The sequence below is a fragment of the Gossypium hirsutum genome, chromosome A09, assembly GCF_007990345.1.
Source record: "Gossypium hirsutum isolate 1008001.06 chromosome A09, Gossypium_hirsutum_v2.1, whole genome shotgun sequence".
Taxonomy (NCBI): Eukaryota; Viridiplantae; Streptophyta; class Magnoliopsida; order Malvales; family Malvaceae; genus Gossypium; species Gossypium hirsutum.
In genome coordinates this window covers 52,599,444-52,625,622 of record NC_053432.1, presented here as the reverse complement: position 1 = coordinate 52,625,622, position 26,179 = coordinate 52,599,444, and the positions used below count along the sequence as shown (strand labels likewise).

Here is a 26,179-nt window from a genome sequence, read left to right as displayed (position 1 = left end):
TTTCGTGAGGTTGTATTCAGTAAGAATGCAATAATAAGGTATTTAACACAATCACTGTAATGCTTATTAACATACGAACTTACCTCGAATTACTATAAGACAATTGATCGATCAATCCACTATTTTATCTTTTCCTCGATTTACTTTCGAATGTTGTTTTTATTTATATATATAATCAAATTTAACTACTTTAATCATTATTCTATTCTATTCAATCCAAAATTCATAATTTGGAAAAATTACTATTTTGCCCCTAAACATTGAACTTATTTACAATTTAGTCCCTAGCTCATAACAATGCAAGTTTATGCAATTTAGTACATACCCATGCCAGCTGAATTTCATCTAAGCCAATAGTAGCTCATATATTTCATTATTTCACACATTTACCACAAAATTTTCACATTTTATCAATTTAATCCCTATTTAACATTTTCAACCAAAATCACTTTACAAAACTTGTTTATCTAACAACAACCATTTATTTTCTATCATCAAACATCAAGACACATAAATATTCATCAATCTTGAAATCCTAATACTTTAACAGTTTGACAATTTAGTCCTTGGGCTAGCTAGATTAAGCTACAACGACTCCAAAAACATAGAAATCATTAAAAACGGATCAAAATTCACTTACCAATTGAGCTTGCAAGCTTGGTGAACCTATCATGCATCCATGATGTCTTTCATATTTTATTTTTGGTGGTGGATGTTGGAAAAAGATGATAGCCATCTTTTTATTTTACTTAATTTACCATTATATATCTATTTACTAATTTAGCCTTTAAAAACATTAGAATTTACATAATTGCCAAGCCATTATCATCCAATAACATATTAATGGTCTAATATAAGGACCTCTACTTTAAATTTCTATAGTTATTAAACACTTTTATCTATTAGAACTCAACTTTTGCACTTTACGCGATTTAGTCCATTTTATCGAATTATGCATGCAAACGTTAAAATTTCTTAATGAAATTTTTATGTAATAATACTATCATGCTGTAGGGCTAAAAATAATAATAAAATAATTATTTCAACTTCAAATTTATGGTTTCGAATCTACTGTTCCGATTTGACTGAAAACAGGCTGTTGCAGTGTCTTACATGCTTATTACTCTTATTCAACATATGCATACCATGACACAATACATGAAACTTGGGTTGATGTTAAAGGAGAAAGCTTTTGTACTGGTATTTAATGATCTACATAATTAGTTGCTTGACCACATATATTTGATTGGCAGTTAAACTGCATATTGATAAGCCATCGTTCAGGGCAACCCGAAGTGGCGGGTCATCGTTGTCGAGCAACCTAGGATGACTTTGTTGGTGTGTTTTACATGGATGAGTTCAGGGGAGAACTCTATTTTTGTGTGTAACAGAGTTTGGTAAGATTGTTTCTGATAAATCTGCATTCTGATATGTTTGAAAAATACTGCATCTGTATAAACATACATGTACTGTATTGCTTTGCTCCGTTTTGTTCTATTTTATTCAATTTTTCTCTGCTCTGTACCTTTTGATTTTGTTCTATTATATTCTATTTTACTTTGTTTTGTTGTACTACCTTTGATTAAATCCCCGTGATACTCTAGAGTTGTCCGTACTGGTTATACAATTGCTCTTAAACTATTTGCGTTACTACATGTTATATAGTATGATATGCTAATTTGTATTTGAGCCTGGTTATACATGGTGCTTGGTAACTCATTCTTTGTATTACCTTCATCGGTTCAGGAATACATCTAATTTAGAATCGGATGGCGTACGGGAGCTCGAATTGTTTTACACTAAAATAACTGTGAATTGATCTTTTGGGTTTGTAAATTGGCTTGGATTTGCCTTGCTTTCCTTTGGATAATCTCGTCCGTATCAGTCAATTTCTAACATGAAACTACAAAATCACCTAAATCGAAAAAACAAATTTCTAGTTTTCAAAATTAAAATCCCAAACAGAAATCAATTTTTAATGCATTGTTGTAACTCATCCAAGTTTGGCTTAAACTTCTAGGTCAGGTTTGGGGTTTACATTTAGTGGTACCAACCCGAGATGACTTTCTTGGTGTGTTTTGGATGGATGAGCTCGGGGGAGAACTCTATTTTTGTGTGTAACGGAGTTTGGGAAGACTGTTTCTTATAAATCTGCATTCTGAACTGTTTGAAAAATACTTCACTTGCATAAACATACATGTTCTATTTTGCTTTGCTCCATTTTATTCTGTTCTGTTCAGTTCTCCTCTGCTCTATACCATTTGGTTTTGTTCTGCTCTATTCTGTTTTGATTTGTTCTATTGTACTACCTTTGATTAAATCTCTGTGATACTCTAGAGTTGTCCGTACTGGTTATACAACTGCTCTTAAGTTATTTGCATTACTACCAGTTATATAGTATGCTTTGCTTATTTATATTTGAGCCTGGTTGTACGCAGTGCTTGGTAACTCACCCTTTGTTTACCTTCATCTGTTCAGGAAAACATATGACATAGGATCAAATAGCGTAGGGAGCTCAGATTATTTTACACTGAAATAACTACGAATTGATTTTTTGGGTTTGTAAATTGTCTTGGATTTTCCGTGTTTTCCTTTTGATAATCTCTTCCATATCAGTTGATTTCTAATACAAAACTAAAAAAATCACCTAAATCAACAAAAAACAAATTTTTGGTTTTCAAAATTAAAATCCCGAAAAGAAATCAGTTTTCAAAGCATTGGTGTAACTCATCTAAGTTTGGCTTAAACTTTCAGGTCAGGTTTGGGGCGTTACATTTAGTGGTATCAACCCGAGATAACTTTCTTGGTGTGTTTTGGATAGATGAGTTCGGGGGAGAACTCTATTTTTGTTTGTAATAGAGTTTGGGAAGACCATTTCTAATAAATTTACATTCCGTTCTATTTGAAAAATACTGCACCTGCATAAACATACATGTTCTGTTTTGCTCTACTCCATTTTTTTCTATTCTATTAAGTTCTACTTTACTCTGTACCATTCAGCTATGTTCTGCTCTGTACCATTCGGTTCTGTTTTGCTCTATTCTATTTTGTTTTTTTCTGTTGTAGTACCTTTGATTAAATCTCTGTGATACTCTAGAGTTGCCTATAGTAGTTATGCAACTGCTATTCAATTATTTGCATTACTACGAGATATATAGTATGTTCTATTTATTTGTATTTGAGCTTGGTTTTACGCAGTGCTTGGTAACCCACCATTTGTCTTACCTTCATCTATTCATTAAAACATCTTATTTAGGATCGAATGTCGTATAGAAGCTCGGAATTTTTTTTGCACTAACATAATTGCAAACTGATCTTTTGGGTTTGTAAATTATCTTAGATTTCCCTTACTTTCCTTTTGATAATCTCATCCACATTAGCCAATTTCTAACACGAAGCTACAAAATCACCTAAATCGAAAAATATGAATTTCTGGCTTTTCAAAATTAAAATCCCAAAAAGATATCAGTTTTAAATGCATTGGTGTAACTTGTCCAAGTTCGGCTTAAACCTCTGGGTTTGGGGTGTTACATTTAGTGGTATCAACCCGAGATGACTTTCTTGATGTGTTTTGGATGGATGAGTTCAAAGGAGAACTCTATTTTTATGTGTAACGGAATTTGGAAAGACTATTTCTAATAAATCTGCCTTCAAATCTGTTTGAAAAATACTGCACCTGCATAAACATACATGTTATGTTCTGCTCTGCTCTACTTCGTTTTGTTCTGTTTTCTTCTGTTATGTTCTACACCATTCGATTTTGTTCTGCTCTATTCTGATTTGCTTTGTTCTATTGTATTACCTTTGATTAAATCTCTGTGATACACTAGAGTTGTCCCTACTGACTATACAACTGCTCTTAAGTTATTTGCGTTACTACGAGTCATATAGTATGCTCTGCTTATTTGTATTTGAGCCTGGTTATACGCAGTGCTTGGTAACTCACCATTTGTCTTACTTTCATCTAGTCGGAAAAATACCTGATTTAGGATCAGATGGGGTATGGGAGCTCGAATTGTTTTATACTGAAATAACTGCGAATTGTTCTTTTGGGTTTGTAAATTTTCTTGGATTTGCCTTGCTTTCCTTTTGATAATGTCGTTTGTATCAGTCAATTTCTAACATGAAACTACAAAATCACCTAAATCGACAAAATGAATTTCTGGTTTTCAAGATTAAAATCCCGAGAAAAACTCAATTTTCAATGCTTTGGTGTAACTCATCCAAGTTCGGCTTAAACTTCCAAGTCTAGTTTGGGGTGTTACATTTAGTGGTATCAACCCAGGATGACTTTCTTAGTGTTTTAGATGGATGAGTTCGGGGGAGACTCTATTTTTATGTGTAACGGAGTTTTGGAAGACTGTTTCTGATAAATCTGTATTCTGATCTATTTGAAAAATACTGCTCCCATATAAACTTACATGTTCTATTCTGCTCTGCTTCGTTTTGTTCTGTTCTGTTCAGTTCTGCTCGCTCTGTACCATTCGGTTTTGTTCTGCTCTATTCTGTTTTGCTTTGTTCTATTGCACTACCTTTGATAAAATCTCTGTGATACTCTAGAGTTGACCGCACTAGATATACAACTGCTTTTCAATTATTTGCATTACTACGAGTTATATAGTATGCTCTATTTATTTGTATTTGAGCCTGGTTATACGCGGTGCTTGGTAACTCACCATTTGTCTACCTTCATTTGTTCAGTAAAACACCTGATTTAGGATTGGACATCGTACGAGAGCTCGGATTGTTTTACACTAAAATAACTACGAACTGGTCTTTTGGGTTTGTAAATTGTCTTGGATTTGCCTTGCTTTCCTTTCTATAATCTTGTCTGTTTTAGTCAATTTCTAACACGAAGCTACAAAATCACCTAAATTGAAAAAAATGAATTTTTGGTTTTCAAAATTAAAATCTCGAAAAGAAATCAGTTTTAAATGCAGTAGTGTAACTCGTCCAAGTTAGAATTAAACTTCCAAGTCAAGTTTGAGGTGTTACATTTAGTGGTATCAACCTCGAATGACTGTCTTGGTATGTTTTAGATGGATTAGTTCGTGGAAGAACTCTATTTTTTGTGTGTAACAGAGTTTGGGAAGACTGTTTCTGATAAATCTGCATTTAATCTGTTTGAAAAGTACTGCACCTGCATAAACAGACATGTTCTATTCTGCTCTACTCCTTTTTGTTCTGTTCTGTTCAGTTATACTCTGTTCTATACCATTTGGTTTTGTTCTGCTATATTCTGTTTTCCTTTGTTCTATTGTACTACCTTTGATTTAATCTCTGTGATACTCTAGAGTTGTCCATACTGGTTATACAATTGCTCTTAAGTTATTTGTGTTACTACTAGTTATATAGTATGCTCTGCTTATTTGTATTTGAGCCTGGTTGTACGCGGTGCTTCGTAACTCACCCTTTGTCTTACATTTATCTATTCGAGAAAGCATCTGATTTAGGATCGGATGACAAACTCGAGCTCGGATTGTTTTCAAATAACTGTTAATTGATCTTTTGGGTTTGTAAATTGTGTTAGATTTGCCTTGCTTTTCTTTTGATAATCTCGTCTATATCAGTCAATTTCTAACACGAAACTACAAAATCACCCAAATCGAAAAAAACTAATTTCTCGTTTTCAAAATTAAAATCTCAAAAAGAAACCAGTTTTCAATGTATTGGTGTAACTTGTCCAAGTTCGGCTTAAATTTCCAAGTCTGGTTTGGGGTGTCACATTTAGTGGTATAACCCGAGATGACTTTCTTAGTGTGTTTTGGATGGATGAGTTCGAGGAAGAACTCTATTTTGTGTGTAACGATGTTTGAGATGACTGTTTCTGATAAATCCGCATTCTGATCTATTTGAAAAATACTGCACCTGCATAAACATACATGTTATGTTCTGCTCTACTCCGTTTTGTTCTATTCTGTTGAGTTCTGCTCTGCTCTGTACCATTCGGTTTTGTTCTGCTCTATTCTGTTTTGCTTAGTTCTATTGTACGACCTTTGATTAAATCTCTGTGATACTCTAGTGTTGTCTGAATTGGTTATACAACTGCTCTTCAGTTATTTGCATTACTACGAGTTATATAGTATGCTCTATTTATTTGTATTTGAGCCTGGTTATACGCGATGCTTGGTAACTCACCCTTTTTCTAACTTCATCTATTTAGTAAAACATCTGATTTAGGATCGGACGTCGTACGGGAGCTCGAATTGTTTTACACTGAAATAACTACGAACTAGTCTTTTGGGTTTGTAAATTGTCTTGGATTTACCTTGCTTTCCTTTTGATAATCTTGTCCGTATTAGTCAATTTCTAACAAGAAGCTACAAAATCACCAAAATTGAAAAAAACGAATTTCTGGTTTTCAAAATTAAAATCCCGAAAAGAAATCTGCTTTAAATGCATTGGTGTAACTCGTCCAAGTTCTGCTTAAACTTCCAGGTTAGGTTTGGGGTGTTATATTGAGTGGTATTAACCCCGGGTGACTTTCTTAGTGTGTTTTGGATGGATTAGTTTGGGGGAGAACTCTATTTTTGTGTGTAACAAAGTTTGGAATGACTGTTTCTAATAAATCTGCATTCTAATCTATCTAAAAAGTACTGCACCTGCATAAACATACATGTTTTGTTTTGCTCTGCTCCTTCTTGTTCTGTACCATTCGGTTTTGTTCTTCTCTATTCTGTTTTGCTTTCTTCTGTTGTACTCCCTTTGATTAAATCTCTGTGATACTCTAGAGTTGTCCATACTGGTTATACAGCTACTCTTAAGTTATTTGCGTTACTACTAGTTATAGTATACTCTACTTATTTGTATTTGAGCCTGGTTGTACGCGGTACTTGGTAACTCACCTTTTGTCTTACCTTCATCCGTTCGAGAAAACATCTGATTTAGGATCAGACAGCATACTGGAGCTCGGATTGTTTTACACTGAAATAACTGTAAATTGATCTTTTGTGTTTGTAAATTGTCTTGGATTTGACTTGCTTTTCTTTTGATAATCTCATTTGTATCAGCCAATTTCTAACACGAAACTAAAAAATCACCTAAATAGAAAAAAACAAATTATTGGTTTTTAAGATTAAAATCCCGAAAAGAAATCGGTTTCAATGTATTGTTGTAACTCGTCCAAGTTAGCTTAAACTTTCAGGTCGGGTTTAGGGCGTTACATTTAGTGGGATCAACCCGGGATGACTTTCTTGGTGTGTTTTGTATGGATGAGTTTGGGGGAGAACTCTATTTTTGTGTTTAACGGAGTTTGGGAAGACTGTTTCTGATAAATCTCCATTTTGATATGTTTGAAAAATACTGCACCTACATAAACAGACATGTTTTGTTCTGCTCTACTCCGTTTTGTTCTTTTCTGTTCAGTTCTGCTCTGCTTTGTACCATTCGGTTTTGTTCTGCTTTGTACCATTCGGTTTTGATTAAATATCTATGATACTCTTGTGTTGTCCGTACTGGTTATACAACTACTGTTAAGTTATTTGCGTTACTACCAATTATATAGTATGCTCTGCTTATTTATATTTGAGCCTGGTTGTACGCGATGCTTGGTAACTCACCCTTTGTCTTACCTTCATCTGTATGGGAAAAGATCTGATTCAGGATCAGGCGACATACAGGAGCTCGGATTGTTTTACACTGAAATAACTGCAAATTGATCTTTCGGGTTTGTAAATTGTCTTGGATTTGCCTTGCTTTCCTTTTGATAATTTCGTCCGTATTAGTCAATTTCTAACATGAAACTACAAAATCACCTAAATCGATAAAAATAAATTTCTTATTTTCAAAATTAAAATCTCGAAAAAAAATCAATTTTCAATGTGTTGGTGTAACTCGTCTAAATTCGACTTAAACTTCCAAGCCAAGTTTGGAGTGTTACACAAAGCATTCTTTAGTCAGTCTGATAAGCAAGCACACCACCTTATTAATATCACAAAATAAAATTTTAGTAAAGTTTGCTAATGTTTTATTGATGCTGAATTATACTAATTTAAAAATACGAAACATTAAGAAGTTTAAAGTAAATACTATTGATGGGTAGATCCTTAATAATCCATATCAGCATTTCCTTTCCACAACATTAATCCAGCAAAGGATTATGAGATTGGTGTTGTTGAATCAGGTTTGGGAGCCAATCTTCAAAGTATGCCTTGCAATCCTTGTCTGGATGAGTGAGAACCCCCAGAGGAGTGATGCTTATCTGAATTATAATTCAACCAAAATCATCAAATCATTACTGTTTTAAAATTTAGTTTAATAATTACTGTTTTAAAATTTAGTTTAATAATTATGTACGATATTTGATGTGACAGACAATTATAACTCAAATAATTGAATATATATTTATATATCTTACATATCCTTCTTGAAGACTTTTGTGATCTGAGTCGTCTATGTCCACTTGACATCCACTCAACTATACAAGAAAAAAAAAGTCCATTTTTAACTAATGGGATGTCAAAATTCAAAGTAAATGTTTAAATTTAGAAATTTAAATTTTTAAATAAAATTTGTATAAAGTGAATAATAGATTCAAATTCAAATATTCATTCAAAAATATAATTTAAATAGGAAATTCAAATATTATCAACTCATGCATTTTTCTTTATTTTTAAAAAAATATAAAGATGATGATTGAATTGTTGGAGAATAGAAAAAACTAAACTTGTCTATGAAAAATTTTATGCTAAGCCCCAATTGATATGAGCTGGCCAGTGGTAATTGCACCGACATCAAACTTCAAAATCAGGATTAACTCCATCGAGGTTTGTGGTGTAATTGACTCGAATGTTTAAAAAGAAAATGGGAAATTAAAGAGCTTACTTGTCTACGGAATAAAAGATGGTGTTCAATTTCAGAGGGTTGTCCATGACTTGTATTTGCTTCCATCTTATCTTCATCATACTTTTCCCCTGTTTTGTCAATTTGTATCCCTTTTAGGGGTTAAAAGAAAAGAACTGTAAAATTACATCATGAGTCAAATATAAAATAAAGTAAGAAAAGCTTGAAATCTTTAAAAATCAATGTATATAAGCTGGTAAAGGAAGCAATAGCCTTGTCATCCCTCAAAAGAAACAGCCATAGCATTTATGTTTAACTAGTTTAACTCAAAAAAAAATTATGTTTATAAATCACCAATTGTTATTTTCTTCTAAAAGAAAAAATGAAAAATATTATTTTTCATAAATTTCAATATTTTTTAACCGGGCTTGGAAGATTGCTTTTAAAAAGATGTGGACATGACATCAAATATCAAAGCCATTAATTGATCAAATCACAACCCATTTTTTTATCCTCTTGCATGCTTAGGCAAGTGACTTATTTACTAAAATATTAAAAAAGATTCTTTTATAGTAATATTTTTAGATTTTATAATTAAATTTAAATAAAAAGGCTTTTTATTATCAAATACTGATTTCCTTTCAAATTTGTGAAATTTTTGTCCATGGCCTAGCCATTGAGCAGGTCTAATGTGTTTGCTCAATTTTTAAATGTTTTTATCATATATTTTGTAAGACCCAAATTTTGCTCGGGACTCAATAAAACCAAACCCGAATTAAACCTAGCCTATTATCCAGTTACAAGCTCAAACTCAATTTTGGCCCAACCTAATCCCAACCCAAACACAAAAAAATAAATAAATAAATAAATAAAAACCTTGGCCACCTACTCCACCACCTTTGTTGGCCACCCACCTTGGCCACCAACTCCACCACCCTTGGCCACCTAAACCACCCCAACCACTCCACTTGTAAAATTTGGCTATAAAAGCCATTCAAGACTTTGTTTTTAGAGGGTGGGTTTTTGGTTTTTTGGAGGAGGATTGTTCTTTGTTTTGGAGGAGGTTTTTTTTTGTTTTTTTGAGGTGTTTTTTTTTTTGTTTTTTTGGAAAGAAGGTTGTTTTTGTTTCTTGGAAAGGCTAGTTTTTGGAGATTAATCAAAGATCAAAGCAAAAGAGGTTTCTTGTGTCTATTCTCATCTTTAGTTCTTTGTTTGTTTATTGTTTTCCTTTCAATTTTATTTTGTTTTTTTATACGAAAGTAAAAATAAAAGTAAGAAGCTTACCCATATTTTCATTACCGAAAAAAGTTTTTTTTTGAGGTCCGGCCGCCGTATACGGTGGCGCCGATGGCGGCCCGTGGGGGTCTATGACCGAAGCAAAGCCAGACCAACGGCCGGATTTAGAAAAGAGGGAGAAAGAGAGTTGAGAGCTTTGTTTTATTATTTTATTATTTTTACTATTATTTATATTATTATTATTATTTATCATGTATATATTATTATTTATATTATTATATTATATATGCCCTCTCCATATTTATTTATATTATTACTATCATTATTGTTACTTCTATTATTTTTTATTTCTAACTACTACTATTATTATATATATGTATTATAGTTTGTATTATTATTATTATTATTATCACCCCTATTGTTATTACTTTACTTTTGTATTCTAATATATTATTAATATTACTCATATTTTCATTATTTTTGCTATTACTATTATTATATATTAGTGTATATTTTTATGTATATACATATATATATTTATATATAGTATTGTTTTTTATTACTTTAATTTAATATTTTTATTATATTTGCTTTTTGTATTTCTATATTTATTATTATTATATAGTAGTGTGTATTTCTATTATATACATATATATATTTATATATAGTATTATTGTTTACTTTACTTTAATATTATTCTTATTATCATTATATCCAACCCAATAATAATTCTTTCATAAAAGTAATATTCCGTATTTGGTAATTCGAAACAATCGTGCCCTAACTTATTGGGTTTCGATTTTTCTCCTTTAACCTAAATAACGGAATACTCTTTTAAATCGCGACATGAGTTTTGAAAAATGCTTATTCTCGGAGATACGAGGTGTTGTGCCCTAACTTACTGGGTATGGCATTTTGTTACCTCGAAATAATATTTTTGCAAGTAAAGGCAATATTCGGTGTTTGGGAATTCGAGGAAACGTGCCCTAACTTACTGGGTTTCGATTTTCCTCGTTCACCTTAACTAACTGAAGAACCTTTTGAAATACACGAATTTTTATATAAAAGGCAAGCTCGCTATCGAAAATTCAAGATGTCGTGTCCTAACTTACTGGATGTGACATTTTATATTGTGAGACGAGAAGGTCCTTAACATTTGAGCATTTTCTTTACAAAGAGGGATCGTATTTTAAATTCTTTCAAGTTTTCAAATTTTCGACACTAAGACACTAATTAATCAACTAGGTACCAATTTTGGGTGTATCGAGGGTGCTAATCCTTCCTCATGAGTAACCGACTCCCGAACTCATTTTCTAATTTTCGTAGACCAAAAATTATCATTTTAGTAAATCTTAACTTTTATTAAAATGATTAACTTAAGGTGATCCGATCACACCTAAAAAGATTGGTGGCGACTCTTGTTTTCGTTTTTTTTCTCCAAGTCGATACCCGTTTTTTCAAAAAAATGGTTACGACAGCTTGGCGACTCCACTGGGGAGTTTTATAAGAGAGTCAAGCCACAAGTTGATTAACTTTTGTCTTTTTTCAAAAATTGAGAATTTGGTTTTGATATACGATCACTTCATTGCGTTTCACCCGTTTTTCGTACTGTTTTCATCATTTTATTCCTATTTTCTTTAATCGTTTCAAGTTTTTATGCATATATCTTCTCGCATTGCATTGCATGACCGTTGTGGTCACACCCTTAAGTGGAAGTGAGAAACTACGCCTTCGTGAGGTTTTCACCTCCGTGCAGGATAGTGGATCACTTTCGGAATACATCCGTACCTATGGTTTCGTGATATTTTCATCTCCGTGTAGCCATAGGGAAATGTATTCTCCTGAATTGAACTCAATTCAAATGAGCCTATAATGGGTGAGGATCGAGGAATCTGCTGGTTCAGGTACCCTTACTCTAGAACCAAACCACATATAGAGAGACCTAGGAGCCCACCCTAGGTAGAGCCACTCCGAACCCCTAGTGGTCACCCGAATTGCTTTATTTGTTATTTATTTATCCTGCACTAACGTGTTTTATTTTTGTTTTGTTTATAATTGCATTACATTACATCATCCTAGGAAGGAGGTGTTGATTCATATTTGATTGCTAAATAGAACAGTTTGTCATAAGAAAAAGAATTTTTTGATAAAGTGGATTATAATACAGTTGTCTAAATATGATACAAGTGAACACATGAAAGAAGACTGATAGCTTGTGAAGAAATACAAGACTTCGCTTCATTGCCTGAAGACAGAAACTGACAAAGATTATTCGAGAGCCATCACATCTTGACCTTCTTAAAGGAGCTGACAAGTATCACAGTAATAAGTGAGCAACGAGTCGCAGCCTGGATCAAGCAAAAAAGGAGTTAATATAGACATCTCTTGGAGAATTCGTCAGACTCGACCATAAGATCCGGATATGAAGAGGAAGATATGTGTCTTCACTTGGAATACAAGAGAAAAGCCGTATATGTAGTCCGTTTTATGTAAAAGAATTTACTTTCTAGAAAAGTTGTTCTAATGAAATTAAATTTAGAATCAATGCCTTCCTTTTTTTTTGTGTTCATGCATTTGCATTACATTACATCAAAGAAAAAAATGTGTTGATTCGAAATTCAATTCCTAAATAGAATAGTTTGTCATAAGGAAACGAATTTCTTGATAAAGTAGATTATAGTGCGATCGCCTTAATATAGTCCAAGTAAACACGATGAGAGAAAGCTGGTAGTTCACGGAGGAATACATGATGTAATTGCCAGAGATTCAAGCCAACAAAGGCATGATGAGAGAAAGCTGAAAGTCCACGAAGGAATATATGACTTGATTTAATTGCCAACGAAGATTATTCAAGAGCCGACACTTTTGATGAGTATCATGGAGATAAGTGAGCAAGAGATCGAGGCTCAGATTAAGCAGCAAGAAACTAGTAAAGGCATCTTTTAGAGAATTTACAAGATTCGACCATGAAGAAAATATCAGCGTTTACTTGGGATATGAAGGGCAATACCGCATATGTAATCTATTTTCATGTAAAGAAATATGTTTTCTAGAAAAGTTATTCTAATAGAATTGAATTCAAGATCAACATCTTCCTTTCTTTTGCATTCATTCCATACATTTGCATTACATTGCAACATTTGCATTAAACTTTCACTAAAGAACCCTGATTAAACAAAATTATTTCAATTAATCTGGAAACCAACGAGAATCAAGCAACCGAACACAGCCACTATACCCGCCGTAAAACCAAAGCAATGGACCAGAGATTAGAAAGGATAGAACAAATGCAAAGGGAGATGCAAGAACAATTACAAGAGCAGATGCAAGAGTAACTGGCTAAGATACACCAAGATATGAGGGACCATATGTTAGAGTCCCAGAAAAGCATGATGGATTAATTAACTCGTCTATTGGCTGGCGGATTAGAAAAGGGGAAAATCCCTTTGATCAATACAGGAGAAGATAATGAAGATCCTACTTACCCTCCGGGTTTTACCCCACCTCATGTGCCCCTACAAACCGAGGCACCTCTTAGAAGGCCATCTGTCACAGTGAGGCCTCAACATGGGCCAGTGGATGCTGGAATCCCCATAAATTTCCCATCTGGGTTGGGAAATAATTTGGGTGATAGCTCAGTCAACCTTATTACTCCTGATCTGGATTTAATAGAGAAGGAAAGAATGGCCACTGAATCCTCGAAACAATTAGAAGATCATTGCAGGTGGTTAGAGGAGAAGTTTAGGGTTTTAGAAGGCGCTGGCAATCATCAGGGGATCGATGCCAAAGACTTAAGTTTGGTTCCAGATTTGGTGCTTCCTCATAAATTTAAGATGCCAGAGTTTGAAAAGTACAATGGGACTACTTGCCCAGAGGCGCACAAAACAATGTTTTGTAGAAGGATGACTGGCTATGTGAACAACGATCAACTATTGATCCATTGTTTTTAGGACAACCTAATGAGAGCATCGGCTAGGTGGTACAATCAGTTGAGCCGTGCAAAGATCGGTTCATGGAGAAATCTTGCACAGGCTTTCATGCAACAGTATAACCATGTGACTGATATGACGCCAGATAGGATCACACTACAAAACATGGAAAAGAAGCCAAGTGAGAGTTTCAAGCAATATGCACAACGGTGGAAGGAAATAGCGATGCAAGTCCAGCCACCTCTTTTGGAGAAGGAAACGACCATGCTCTTCATTAATACTTTGAAGGCCCCATTCATCACCCATATGATTGGGAATACTACCAAAAGTTTTTCTGATATGGTAATGGCAGGCGAGATAATTGAGAATGCCATAAGAGGTGGCAAGATTGAAGTTGGAGAAACTACCAAGAGGTCAGTTCCAAAGAAAAAGGAGAATGAAGTGAACAGTATGAGCTCATACAATAGAGATCACTCAAGGTCAATAACTGTCAATCAACCAAAGGTGACTACGAGGGGGCAACAAGGTTCGACAAAGCAGGAATCAAGTGTAAGGCAAAATTTTGAAAAGCTCCAATTTACGCCAATCCCAATGTCATATAAGGAGTTATATCAAAGTTTATTTGATTCACACGTGGTGTCCCCATATTATATAAAGCCATTGCAACCCCCATACCCCAAATGGTATGATTCAAACGCTCAATGTGATTATCATGCGGGAGTATCGGGGCATTCAATAGAAAATTGTATTGCCTTCAAGAAGACGGTTGAAAGACTCCTCGAGATGGGGATTGTGAAGTTTGATGACACCCCTGGTACAAAGAGTCCGTTACCAAATCACGATGATAAGAGCAAATGATTAAAGGACTCTGTCAAAGATGGAAAAATAAGAAGAGGATTAGTAGCATCGGATCCTGAGTAGAGAAACTTGTGAGGCATTCGTCCTTACAAACCTGGAAATGTTTTGAATGATTAGTCTGTAGAGGAACCTCTTGTAGTTTTTAGAGCTAATCTAGAGTAATATTCAAAACACGCTTGTTGCTTTAAGCCTGGAAGCAATTAAACCCCTTTTGTGAAATAGGCTTGTATCCTAAGTCTTTATTTCAATAAAATGTATCTTTTTGAGCAAATATTCTTTGATTTCATCTCATACGGTACAAATAATTGTTCTTAGATTCTTTTGTTCTTTGGAATTTATTTCAAATATTCATTTATTCTTCATTCATGATCATACCATACAAATAATCATCCTTAGAATCATTTATTTCTTTGGAATCTGCCTTCAGCGGGTCCCCAGATATCAATGATGTGAGTAACGCTGTCATTGACTCCGAGTCTCCTTTTGAGCGAAATATGGGCCTAAAGGGATCTCAACACTCTGAAGATGATAGAGATGTAGACTACTCTCTAATTTGTTAAGGATGGTAGAGTAAGATGAAAACAGATCCTTTCTTACAAAAAGACAGTAGACAGTAGGCCTATGACAAGAGAAAGATGCAAACATCGGAGTCTGCATTACCACAAAGGCAAAGTGAGACGTCATTGAGTCACTTCCTATAATTTAAAGATTTTTTGCATGATCATATCAAGATACGCCTGGCTACTAAGACAGGAGGATGTTGCAGGGTTTGGAATGACATATGCTAATGGTTTTACGATGGCCAGGCTAATTATGAGATTTGGGTTCTGCTGGCCCACCATAGAAAGGGATTGCATTAGTATGCTGTAAATGCCAAATTTATAGAGAGAAAATTCATGTGCCCCTTCATGTGGGGCATGGAGGTTATGGGCCGATCTCTTTGAAAGCTTCTAACCAATACCGATTCACCTTTGGGGTCATCGTTTACCCCGAGAAAAGGATAAAAGTTGTTTCATATGCCAATGTCACTAGGTCGACAGTCATCAAATTTCAAAAAAACGGGTGCCAATAAAGAGTGCCAGAAAATCATGTCTAACACAGCTGTACAATGTCAAAAGGTCAAGTCTGTTTAAAGATTAGGAGTTATATGGCAAAGGCAAAGGCAAAGGCAAAGGCAAAGGCAAAAAAAAACACAAAAACACGAAAACACACAAAAAAAATTCTAAAAAAAAAAGAAGCGGAAAAAAGAGAGGCCAGGGCGAAACCCCGCAAATGGAGCCTTGAGACTAAAAGGGATTCGAGTTGAAAACCCGAAAATGGCAGCTCAAATTTGGATCAAAGTGGGGCATACATTAGTCTTGCTATGCTTGAATTAACAATGAAGAAGTATGCTACGTCTTGGGGCATCAAAAAAGTACTCCGGATCCCCTAAACACATATTAAACTCAGAAAGGTCCTCAAGAAGTTGGTACAGAAAAGCTCAGGCTACGATATCTGGGGCATCTAGCTTCCATTTTGCCCATTTTGAATTTGTTATCTTTGATTCTTCTCAAGATATGTCCAAATAAATTTTCTTCTTATTGCATTGCTATCTTTGATTAAATCATTCATTTTGAGTTGATTTCATTCTTATTGCATTTGCAATCTTTGATTAATTTATCCATTTCGAGCTATGCTCATAATCAATTTCCTTCTTGTTCATTGTTTTGATCTTTTTCAAGCATTTTGCATTGAAATAATGATTAATGGACTGATAACACTTTCACAAAAGAAGTTTTGCATATTACTCTAGAAGTTTCTAAATAATACAAAAACCTGAAACAGGACTATTGTTTAGAACTCACCAAGCTTAAGGGTTGGAAATATTATCTCTTTGGACTCTTTATTGGTTGAACCAAAAGACAAGACATTTCATCAGTGATACAACCTCGACAAATGACGAGTGATGTCAACCTAAGTGTAAAAGAGGGTCATTCTCGAGAAAAGAAATGATACTTTGCATTCATGAACATCTGGTCATTACACCCAAGGAATAGTGTAACAGATCAAACTGATTGAAGATGATACAAATAATATGCCTTTGAGTTGCAGCGGAATGGATGGAAGAAACCAAATGTTATTCCTCTGAAATTGCAGTAGGAGGCACAAACTTTATGTCCTAAAAGGTACAGTGGAAGGGACTCTAAAATTATAGTGGGGCAAACTTTCCGAGCAAAATGTGATTGTTTCTTTGACTTTTCTGTCAAGAATACCAATCGAACAAGATGCCAGCGTAATACGTCAGCGATAATGTCCTAATGAACAACGCACGATGATACCTTAAGCCTTTTTAAAAAGGGCTCATGACATTTCTACATTCATATAATAACACATCTAGTTAAGATCATTTGATTCATTTCAATCATAGCATCCTAATTATTTGACACATTCATAACACATCTAGTTAGGAGCATTTGATTCATTTCGATCATATCATCCTAATCATTTGACATAAGCATAGATATATGGAACTGATTCTACAGGTGATGTCCCTAGAATCAGTGAATTCATAAGCCTTAAGCCCCTAAGCAATAGGGTAACAGGCTAAAGATTTACAGATCATAACCCCCTAAGTAGTAGGGAAACAGATCGAAGACGAAAGGTCTTAAACCCCTAATCGGTAGGGTAACAGATCGAATTGTAGATCTTATCTCCCTAAGCAGTAGGGAAACAGATCGAAGATGAAGATCTTAACCCCCTAAGCAGTAGGGAAACAGATTGAAGATGATGGGCTTTAACCCCCTAAGCAGTAGGGTAACAAGCTAAATTTACAAGCCTTAACCCCCTAAGCAGTAGGGTAACAGGCTGAAGATTTACAGATCTTAACCCCCTAAGCAGTAGGGAAACAGATCAAAGATGAAGGGTCTTAAACCCCTAATTGGTAGGGTAACAGACTGAATTGCAGATCTTATCTCCCTAAGCAGTAGGGAAACAGATCGAAGATGAAGATCTTAACCCCCTAAGCAGTAGGAAAATAGATCAAAGATGATGGGCTTTAACCCCCTAAGTAGTAGGGTAACAAGCCAAATTTACAAGCCTTAACGCCCTAAGTAGTAGGGTAACAGGCTGAAGATTTACAGATCTTAACCCCTTAAGCAGTAGGGAAACAGATCAAAGATGATGGGCTTTAACCCACTAAGCAGTAGGGTAACAAGCCAAATTTACAAGCCTTAAACCCTTAAGAAGTAGGGTAACTGACTAAAGATTTACAGATCTTAACCCCCTAAGCAGTAGGGAAACAGATAAAAAATGATGGGCTTTAACCCCCTAAGCAGTAGGGTAACAAGCCGAATTTACAAACCTTAAACCCCTAAGCAGTAGGGTAACAGGCTGAAGATTTACAAATCTTAACCCCCTAACCAGTAGGGTAACAGGTTGAATTTACAGATCTTAACCCCTTAAGCAGTTGGGAAATAGATCGAAGATGATGGGCCTTAAACCCCTAAGTAGTAGGGTAACAGGCTGGAAATTACAAATTTCTTTTTCCCTGAAATGGCATTGGAGCGGCTAAAAGCCACAGCAGATCTCCTTGAAGTTTCAGAGGATCTTTTCTTCCTGAAATGGCGTTGGAGCGGCTAAAAGCCACAACAGATCTCCTTGAAGTTTCAACAAACCTCTTCTTCCAGAAATGGCATTGGAGAGGCTAAAAGCCACAGCAGATCTCCTTGAAGTTTCAGTGGAAGAAGATCAAAACAAGTCTTATCTCCCTGAAGTTGCAGAGGAGCAGACCGAAGATAGCAGATCTGACATTCCTGTGCTTACAGTGAAGCAGATCCAAGATTTCAGCATGGCATCCCTGTGCTTATAGGGAACAAGTTGAAGATTTTAGAATGGTATCCCTGTGCTTATAGGGAACGAGTTGAAAACATCAGATTTGGCATCCCTGTGCTTATAGGGAACGGATCGAAGATAGCAGATCTGACATTCCTGGGCTTATAGTGAAGCAGATCAAAGATTTCAGCATGGCATCCCTGTGCTTATAGGGAACAAGTTGAAAACATCAGATTTGGCATCCCTGTGCTTATAGGGAACAAGTTGAAAACAATAGATTTGGCATCCCTGTGCTTATAGGGAACGGATCGAAGATAGCAGATCTGACATTCCTGTGCTTACAGTGAAGTAGATCGAAGATTTCAGCATGACATCCCTGTGCTTATAGGGAACAAGTTGAAAACAGCAGATTTGGCATCCCTGTGCTTATAGGGAACGGATCGAAGATAGCAAATCTGACATTCCTGTGCTTACAGTGAAGCAGATCAAAGATAGCGGATATCGCCTTCCTGAGTTGCAGTGAAGCAGATTGAAGCCGTCAAGAGGCCATTTTAAAGAAGATCAAGAACTCAAGACTCGGCGAGCCCTGGCAAAATTGGTCTTTTTGTAGTCTTTACTCCATTCTCGTTACACGATAATGAGCAAAGAGGGGCAGCTGTAAGACCCAAATTTTGCCCGGGACCCAATAAAACCAAACCCGAATTAAACCTAGCCTATTATCCAGTTACAAGCCCAAACCCAATTTTGGCCCAACCTAATCCCAACCCAAGCACAAAAATAAATAAATAAATAAATAAAAACCTTGGCCACCTACTCCACCACCTTTGTTGGCCACCCACCTTGGCCACCAACTCCACCACCCTTGGCCACCTAAACCACCCCAACCACTCCACTTGTAAAATTTGGCTATAAAAGCCATTCAAGACTTTGTTTTTAGGGGGTGGGTTTTTGGTTTTTTGGAGGAGGATTGTTCTTTGTTTTGGAGGAGGTTTTTTTTCTTTTTTGGAGGTGTTTTTTTGTTTTTCTGGAAAGAAGGTTGTTTTTGTTTCTTGGAAAGGCTAGTTTTTGGAGATTAATCAAAGATCAAAGCAAAAGAGGTTTCTTTTGTCTATTCTCATCTTTATTTCTTTGTTTGTTTATTGTTTTCCTTTCAATTTGATTTTGTTTTTTTATACGAAAGTAAAAATAAAAGTAAGAAGCTTACCCATATTTTCATTACCGAAAAAAGTTTTCTTTGACGTCCGGCCGCCGTGTACGGTGGCGCCGATGGCGGCCCGTGGGGGTCCATGACCGAAGCAAAGCCGGACCAACGGCCGGATTTAGAAAAGAGGGAGAAAGAGAGTTGAGAGCTTTGTTTTATTATTTTATTATTTTTACTATTATTTATATTATTATTATTTCTCATGTATATATTATTATTTATATTATTATATTATATATGCCCTCTCCATATTTATTTATATTATTACTATCATTATTGTTACTTCTATTATTTTTTATTTCTAACTACTACTATTATTATATATATGTATTATTGTTTGTATTATTATTATTATTATTATTATTATCACCCCTATTGTTATTACTTTACTTTTGTATTCTAATATATTATTAATATTACTCATATTTTCATTATTTTTGCTATTACTATTATTATTATATATTAGTGTATATTTTTATGTATATACATATATATATTTATATATAGTATTGTTTTTTATTACTTTAATTTAATATTTTATTATATTTGCTTTTTGTATTTCTATATTTATTATTATTATATAGTAGTGTGTATTTCTATTATATACATATATATATTTATATATAGTATTATTGTTTACTTTACTTTAATATTATTCTTATTATCACTATATCCAACCCAATAATAATTTTTTCATAAAAGTAATATTCCGTATTTGGTAATTCGAGACAATCGTGCCCTAACTTATTGGGTTTCGATTTTTCTCCTTTAACCTAAATAACGGAATACTCTTTTAAATCGCGACATGAGTTTTGAAAAATGCTTATTCTCGGAGATACGAGGTGTTGTGCCCTAACTTACTGGGTATGGTATTTTGTTACCTCGAAATAATATTTTTGCAAGTAAAGGCAATATTCGGTGTTTGGGAATTCGAGGAAACGTGCCCTAACTTACTGGGTTTCGATTTTCCTCGTTCACCTTAACTAACTGAATAACCTGTTGAAATACACGAATTTTTATATAAAAGGCAAGCTCGCTCTCGAAAATTCAAGATGTCGTGTCCTAACTTACTGGATGTGACATTTTATATTGTGAGACGAGAAGGTCCTTAACATTTGAGCATTTTCTTTACAAAGAGGGATCGTATTTTAAATTCTTTCAAGTTTTCAAATTTTCGACACTAAGACACTAATTGATCAACTAGGTACCAATTTTGGGCGTATCGAGGGTGCTAATCCTTCCTCATGCGTAACTGACTCCCGAACTCATTTTCTGATTTTCGTAGACCAAAAATTATCGTTTTAGTAAATCTTAACTTTTATTAAAATGATTAACTTAAGGTGATCCGATCACACCTAAAAAGATTGGTGGCGACTCCTGTTTTCGTTTTTTTCTCCAAGTCGATACCCGTTTTTTCAAAAAAATGGTTACGACATATTTGATAAACGAAAAAAAACTCAAAATAACTTATAAGATTGACAATTTTTCTTTAAAATTCTCTAGTAAAGGAAGAGCAGAAGATACCATTATATTTACTATGGGTTAATTTGACATTATTGTTGGGGTTAAGAAATGCTTTTAAAAAGCTCGATTTGAAATAAGTGTCTTTAAAAAGTATTGTGAAAAAAGTTTGATTTATTAAATTAATGTGTTTGGCATTGTTATAAAAAATTACGGTAAAATTTAAAATATCCAATTTACACATGATGTTAAAAATTAAAAATAATTTAATATAAATAATATTTAAATAATTTAATATAATTCTACATAATATATATTTAAATATTTTTTTATGAACAATGAATTATTTGTAAATTTAGTTAAAATGAAATATTTTAAAATTTTAATTATAATAATAAATAATATTTAAATAATTTAATATAAACAAATAAAAAATAAATTAATCCAAAATTTTAAATACATTTTAAATAATTAATATAAATAAGAGTTTTTGATAGTTTGCATTTCAAAACACAAAAGTCAAAAATAAAAAACACCTAAACTCTAGCTTTTATGTTTGGATAGAAAAGCATTTTTCCACCACTCTTCCAAACCCAAAGTCAAGTATTTGGCATTGTTTTTAGGGTGGAAAAGTGCTTTTCCAACCCTGGAGCATTCTCAAATAAGGTTTATATTTAATATATTGATTGAATTGGTGTTACTTATCAAGTGAGTCCCAACTCAATCATAAAGTTACTAAAATTTTATTACATTTACAATATAATAGATATTAAGTTGAAGATAAATTTATCTTTTTATATAAAATCTAGATAAATACTAGCGTATGAAGATATTCAAATCCAATAAATTATGATCTTTATTAACTCACTTATTTATTTGTTATATCAAATTTTATTAAATTTATTATTTATCATTTCAATAAAAGTCATATTTAATTACTATATCAATATTTATTAAACTTTTTACATAAATTTTCACTTACATCATGAATGAATGTATCATAATTTGAATAATGATAAAATAAAAAATTATAAGCTACAAGTAAGAAACATACCTTATGATTGGCAACGTCTTTGGGGAGGTCCATATTTAAAAAGCAACCTTGAGGATAAGTATTGTTCTTGATCTCAGCTATTATTCCACTTATTATTGGCAAGCAAGCCTTTGCAGCAGCTTATCAAATAAGACCTAAAATTTTAATACTTTAACTTTACCATTTGAATCAAAATATTATTTGTTTTTATATTATTTTTATTAGTATATTATTATATAATTCTGTACCATAATTTAATAATAATTTAAATAGTAATATAAGATTAAATCAGTTAAAATTAAAGAACATAACTTGCAAGACTGAACGGATGACTCCTTTAGCCGTAAACATTTTGAGCAGCGAAGGCTTAATTACTCTACATCAAAAGCTAAACCTATAAGATCTTTTTCATAATGATGGAGGGACAAAAGTTTGTCCAGGATTCAAATTGCGGAAGTATATTTAGTTGCAGTCATGAATTTTTATTTTATTTTCATAATCTACTGTAAATAAAATAATTATAATCATTTTTATTATAATATTTTGTTTATAAAAAATAATTTATGTTTAAAATATAAATTAAATCTATATATTAATTTTGATGGCTATAATTTATTATTTAAAGGGTTAATATTTGATGTGATTTTCTATATATCATCACACATCATCGTAGAAATAATATATGCTTAAGAAGCACCCGAATCTATGTTTTTATTAATTGGTACAATAACAATAATATCAATTAAACTAAGAGTCAATCAATAATATTAATTATTATTTAAATTTCTAATTATAAATAGTTTAACCAATATTTCGTTAATCAGAAATCAAATTAATTAATATTCCAGCCAAGTTTTGAGTTTAAAAAAAATTAAGGGATAAATATTAAATTATATATAAAATTTGATTTAAGGCATAATATTATATACGAAATTTAATTTTGTATAATTAAATACAAAAAAAATAATTTTGATTTGATTTTCATATTTCACTAACACATTATTTATATAACATAATTTCCATTATGTTAATTGAAAATTGCTAATATGATGCTTTATTAAACTAAAAGTCAAATGATTAAACTTAAATTATTTCCACGTTGCTATAATGATAAAAAAAACTTGTACTTTGTAAACCTAAAAATAATTTGTTTTTCAAAGTGAAAATAATTTAAATTTATTCATTTTTTTAAATTTAATAAAATATTACATTAACAATTTTTGCATATTTAAAAGAAAATAATGTCATATAGATAATATTGTTAGTGTTATGTAAAAATTGAATTAAATTTAATATTTCATAGGTATAAAATTTTGTGTATGATATCTTATATTAAAAAGCATGTATAAATTAAATTTTATTCTTAATTAAAATAAAGATAAAATATTTTTACCTTAGCATCTTCTCGAATTCCTCAAAACTAAGACCACCATAACTACAAGAGGAAAAAAGATAAAAATAAAATACCACTGATAAAAGTAAATATTAATTTAGAGTACATGGAGAAACATAAATGGAAAAGAAAACAAGGATTTAACTAGTTATTTCAACGCAATGTTAAAGTTATTATTTGACCATCTTATAAAAAAAATATTATTTGACCATAATTGTTTTCTTTAAAAATCCCAGATACTTAAAAATTAAATTATTAATATTTATTTATAATAGTTACAAATAATGTTGAAATAAAATTATTAGAATTTTTTTGAGGTCCAGTGGCGTATTTAGGGGATGATAGAGGTCTAACCCTCTAAAATAGAAAATTATTCATTTAGACATTTTAAAAATTTTAAAATTTTAAATTAATAAAAGTAAAATTGCACTTGGCCCCCTAAAAATAATAAAAATTTGGTTTAATCCTTTAAAAATTATAAAGATATAGGCTATTAAAAATTAAAATTTAATTTCGACCTTCTAAACAAAATTTCTAACTTAGCCCCTGTTGAGGTCCTTTATATTTTCTTGTTTAATTTAATAACAAAGTATCGTGTTATTATTTACTGATAATGCATAAGATTTATGCATAGACAATACATCAAATAATATTTCATGTTAAAAATATATATAAAATATGAACTAAATACACCCCATTCAATTAAATTTTAAATTCGAAAGGAAATTTCATTGTAGTGGAAAAATAGTGAAAAATATTCATTAATACCAATCGTAGGATATGGAGATAGCTGGAACGCCATTTAGGAATGCTTCTCGAGCACCGGCAGTGGTACCAGAATAAACACTGCAGTTTTATTGATAGACAGGATTTAAGTATTTTCATGATCAAAATCTGTAGCAAACCCAACTTAATTTGGTCCAACTCTTGTACCGAAAACATAAAAAAAAAAGCACTTGATCATATGAATTTATCATATATTACTTACGTGTGATAACCACAGTTGCTGCCCTGATTGATGCCACTGATAACCTGTTCAACATACATGCTATCGTATTCATGTTAAAACGTGTTTAATTCTATTTAAGGGAAGTGCCAGCCTACCAGGTCAGGAACTGATGGAAACAGCACCGAGGAGACTCCCAAAGAAGCACAATCTGCCGGAGTTCCTAACCCCCAAAAAGAAAACATTATACGCATAAGGAAGCATAAATCTATTAAAATATGAAGTAGAATTCATGGGATGAAGCATCGAAATTACCAGAAGCCTTGAAAGCAGTGGCTCCATCCATTTCAACTTTCTCCACACGAAGTGGTTGACGCCATGTAATACTATGACTAACAGCTGACATCTCCCTACAATTAGCTCATACTATTTTTCATTTTCCTAAAATAGTGGTATATCCAACATTCACCAATCTTAAAGCAAATCAAGGATAAACCTAGAAGAAAACATTGCGTGTTTTTACGTACAGCTGAGGAGCGCAAACAAGAACGTTGAATCGATGAGTGGAAACGAGGACGCTAACCAAAGCATTCAAGCCAGGTGCCTGGATTCCATCGTCGTTGGTCACCAAGATTGTTCCCTTCTCGCCTTTGCTCTTTGAATCAATTCCACTTTCCATCTCTTTTTCTTTTGTATGTTATTTGTGTTCGCTTCTTGCACAATTTATAGGCAATGTGCTTTTTTCTTTAATAAAATTCCCGCTATCCACATAGGCGGAGCCTCATAGGAGCCAGCCAGTCGAAATTAATTAGTTGTATACGGTTACCACAGTCCTATCTATACCCTACCTTAAATGTAAATCCCTAAAAAGGCTAAGAATGCTGAGTTTGGAATTTATAGTAATCTCCGTTTGTCATCTAATTAATGTTTTATGCTACAATGTTGAGAGTAGTTGTGGGAATATCAAAGCCATTAACCTTTAAACCACCTTTGGTTGGGGGAATGGAATAAAATTATAATGGAATAGAGCTGAAATAGTAATTTAATTGTTTGGTTGAATAGAATGGAATCGAGCTGTAATAATGTTCTTGTATTTGATTGAATGGAATAGATATTATAATAGCATAAAGAAAAAAGGTTTAAATGACCAGAATACCCTTAATGGATTTTTTTTAAATAGAAGATTATTGTTATTGTTATTAAATTATAATAGTATTATTATTAAATATAATTTAATAATAAATAATTTAATCATATTTTAATATAATTATTATTAAATACAAATTAATAAAAATAATAATTTTCATTTGTTATTTACATAATTTTTATATAAAATTTCTTACTTGTGTTATAATCTAAAATTGATGAATTGTATTAAACACGAAGTTTTTATTAAATAAATAAATAGGCACAAAGCATCGAAAAGAAAAAGTGCATCTTTTTATTTTTCTACTCGTCCATTGGTATTAGGATCATTGAAATATTTGTATAAATAGTTTGAAACTTGGTACCAACATAATAAAACTATATA

At 32.7% G+C, this 26,179-nt stretch overlaps 1 protein-coding gene across 1 annotated transcript; it reads right to left on the bottom strand.

Moving 5' to 3' along the window:
* Positions 1-7,759: 7,759 nt before the first annotated feature.
* LOC107888860 (5'-nucleotidase SurE) lies at positions 7,760-25,633 on the bottom strand. Its single transcript, XM_016813109.2, has 10 exons — positions 25,176-25,633; positions 24,964-25,058; positions 24,807-24,871; positions 24,691-24,734; positions 24,471-24,548; positions 23,703-23,744; positions 22,331-22,464; positions 8,824-8,933; positions 8,357-8,416; positions 7,760-8,200 (listed from the first exon to the last, which is right to left on the bottom strand). The coding sequence occupies exons 1-7, from the start codon at positions 25,325-25,327 to the stop codon at positions 22,404-22,406; spliced, it is 537 nt and encodes a 178-aa protein (XP_016668598.2). The 5' UTR covers positions 25,328-25,633; the 3' UTR covers positions 7,760-8,200; positions 8,357-8,416; positions 8,824-8,933; positions 22,331-22,403.
* Between the last annotated feature and the right edge of the window lie 546 nt (positions 25,634-26,179).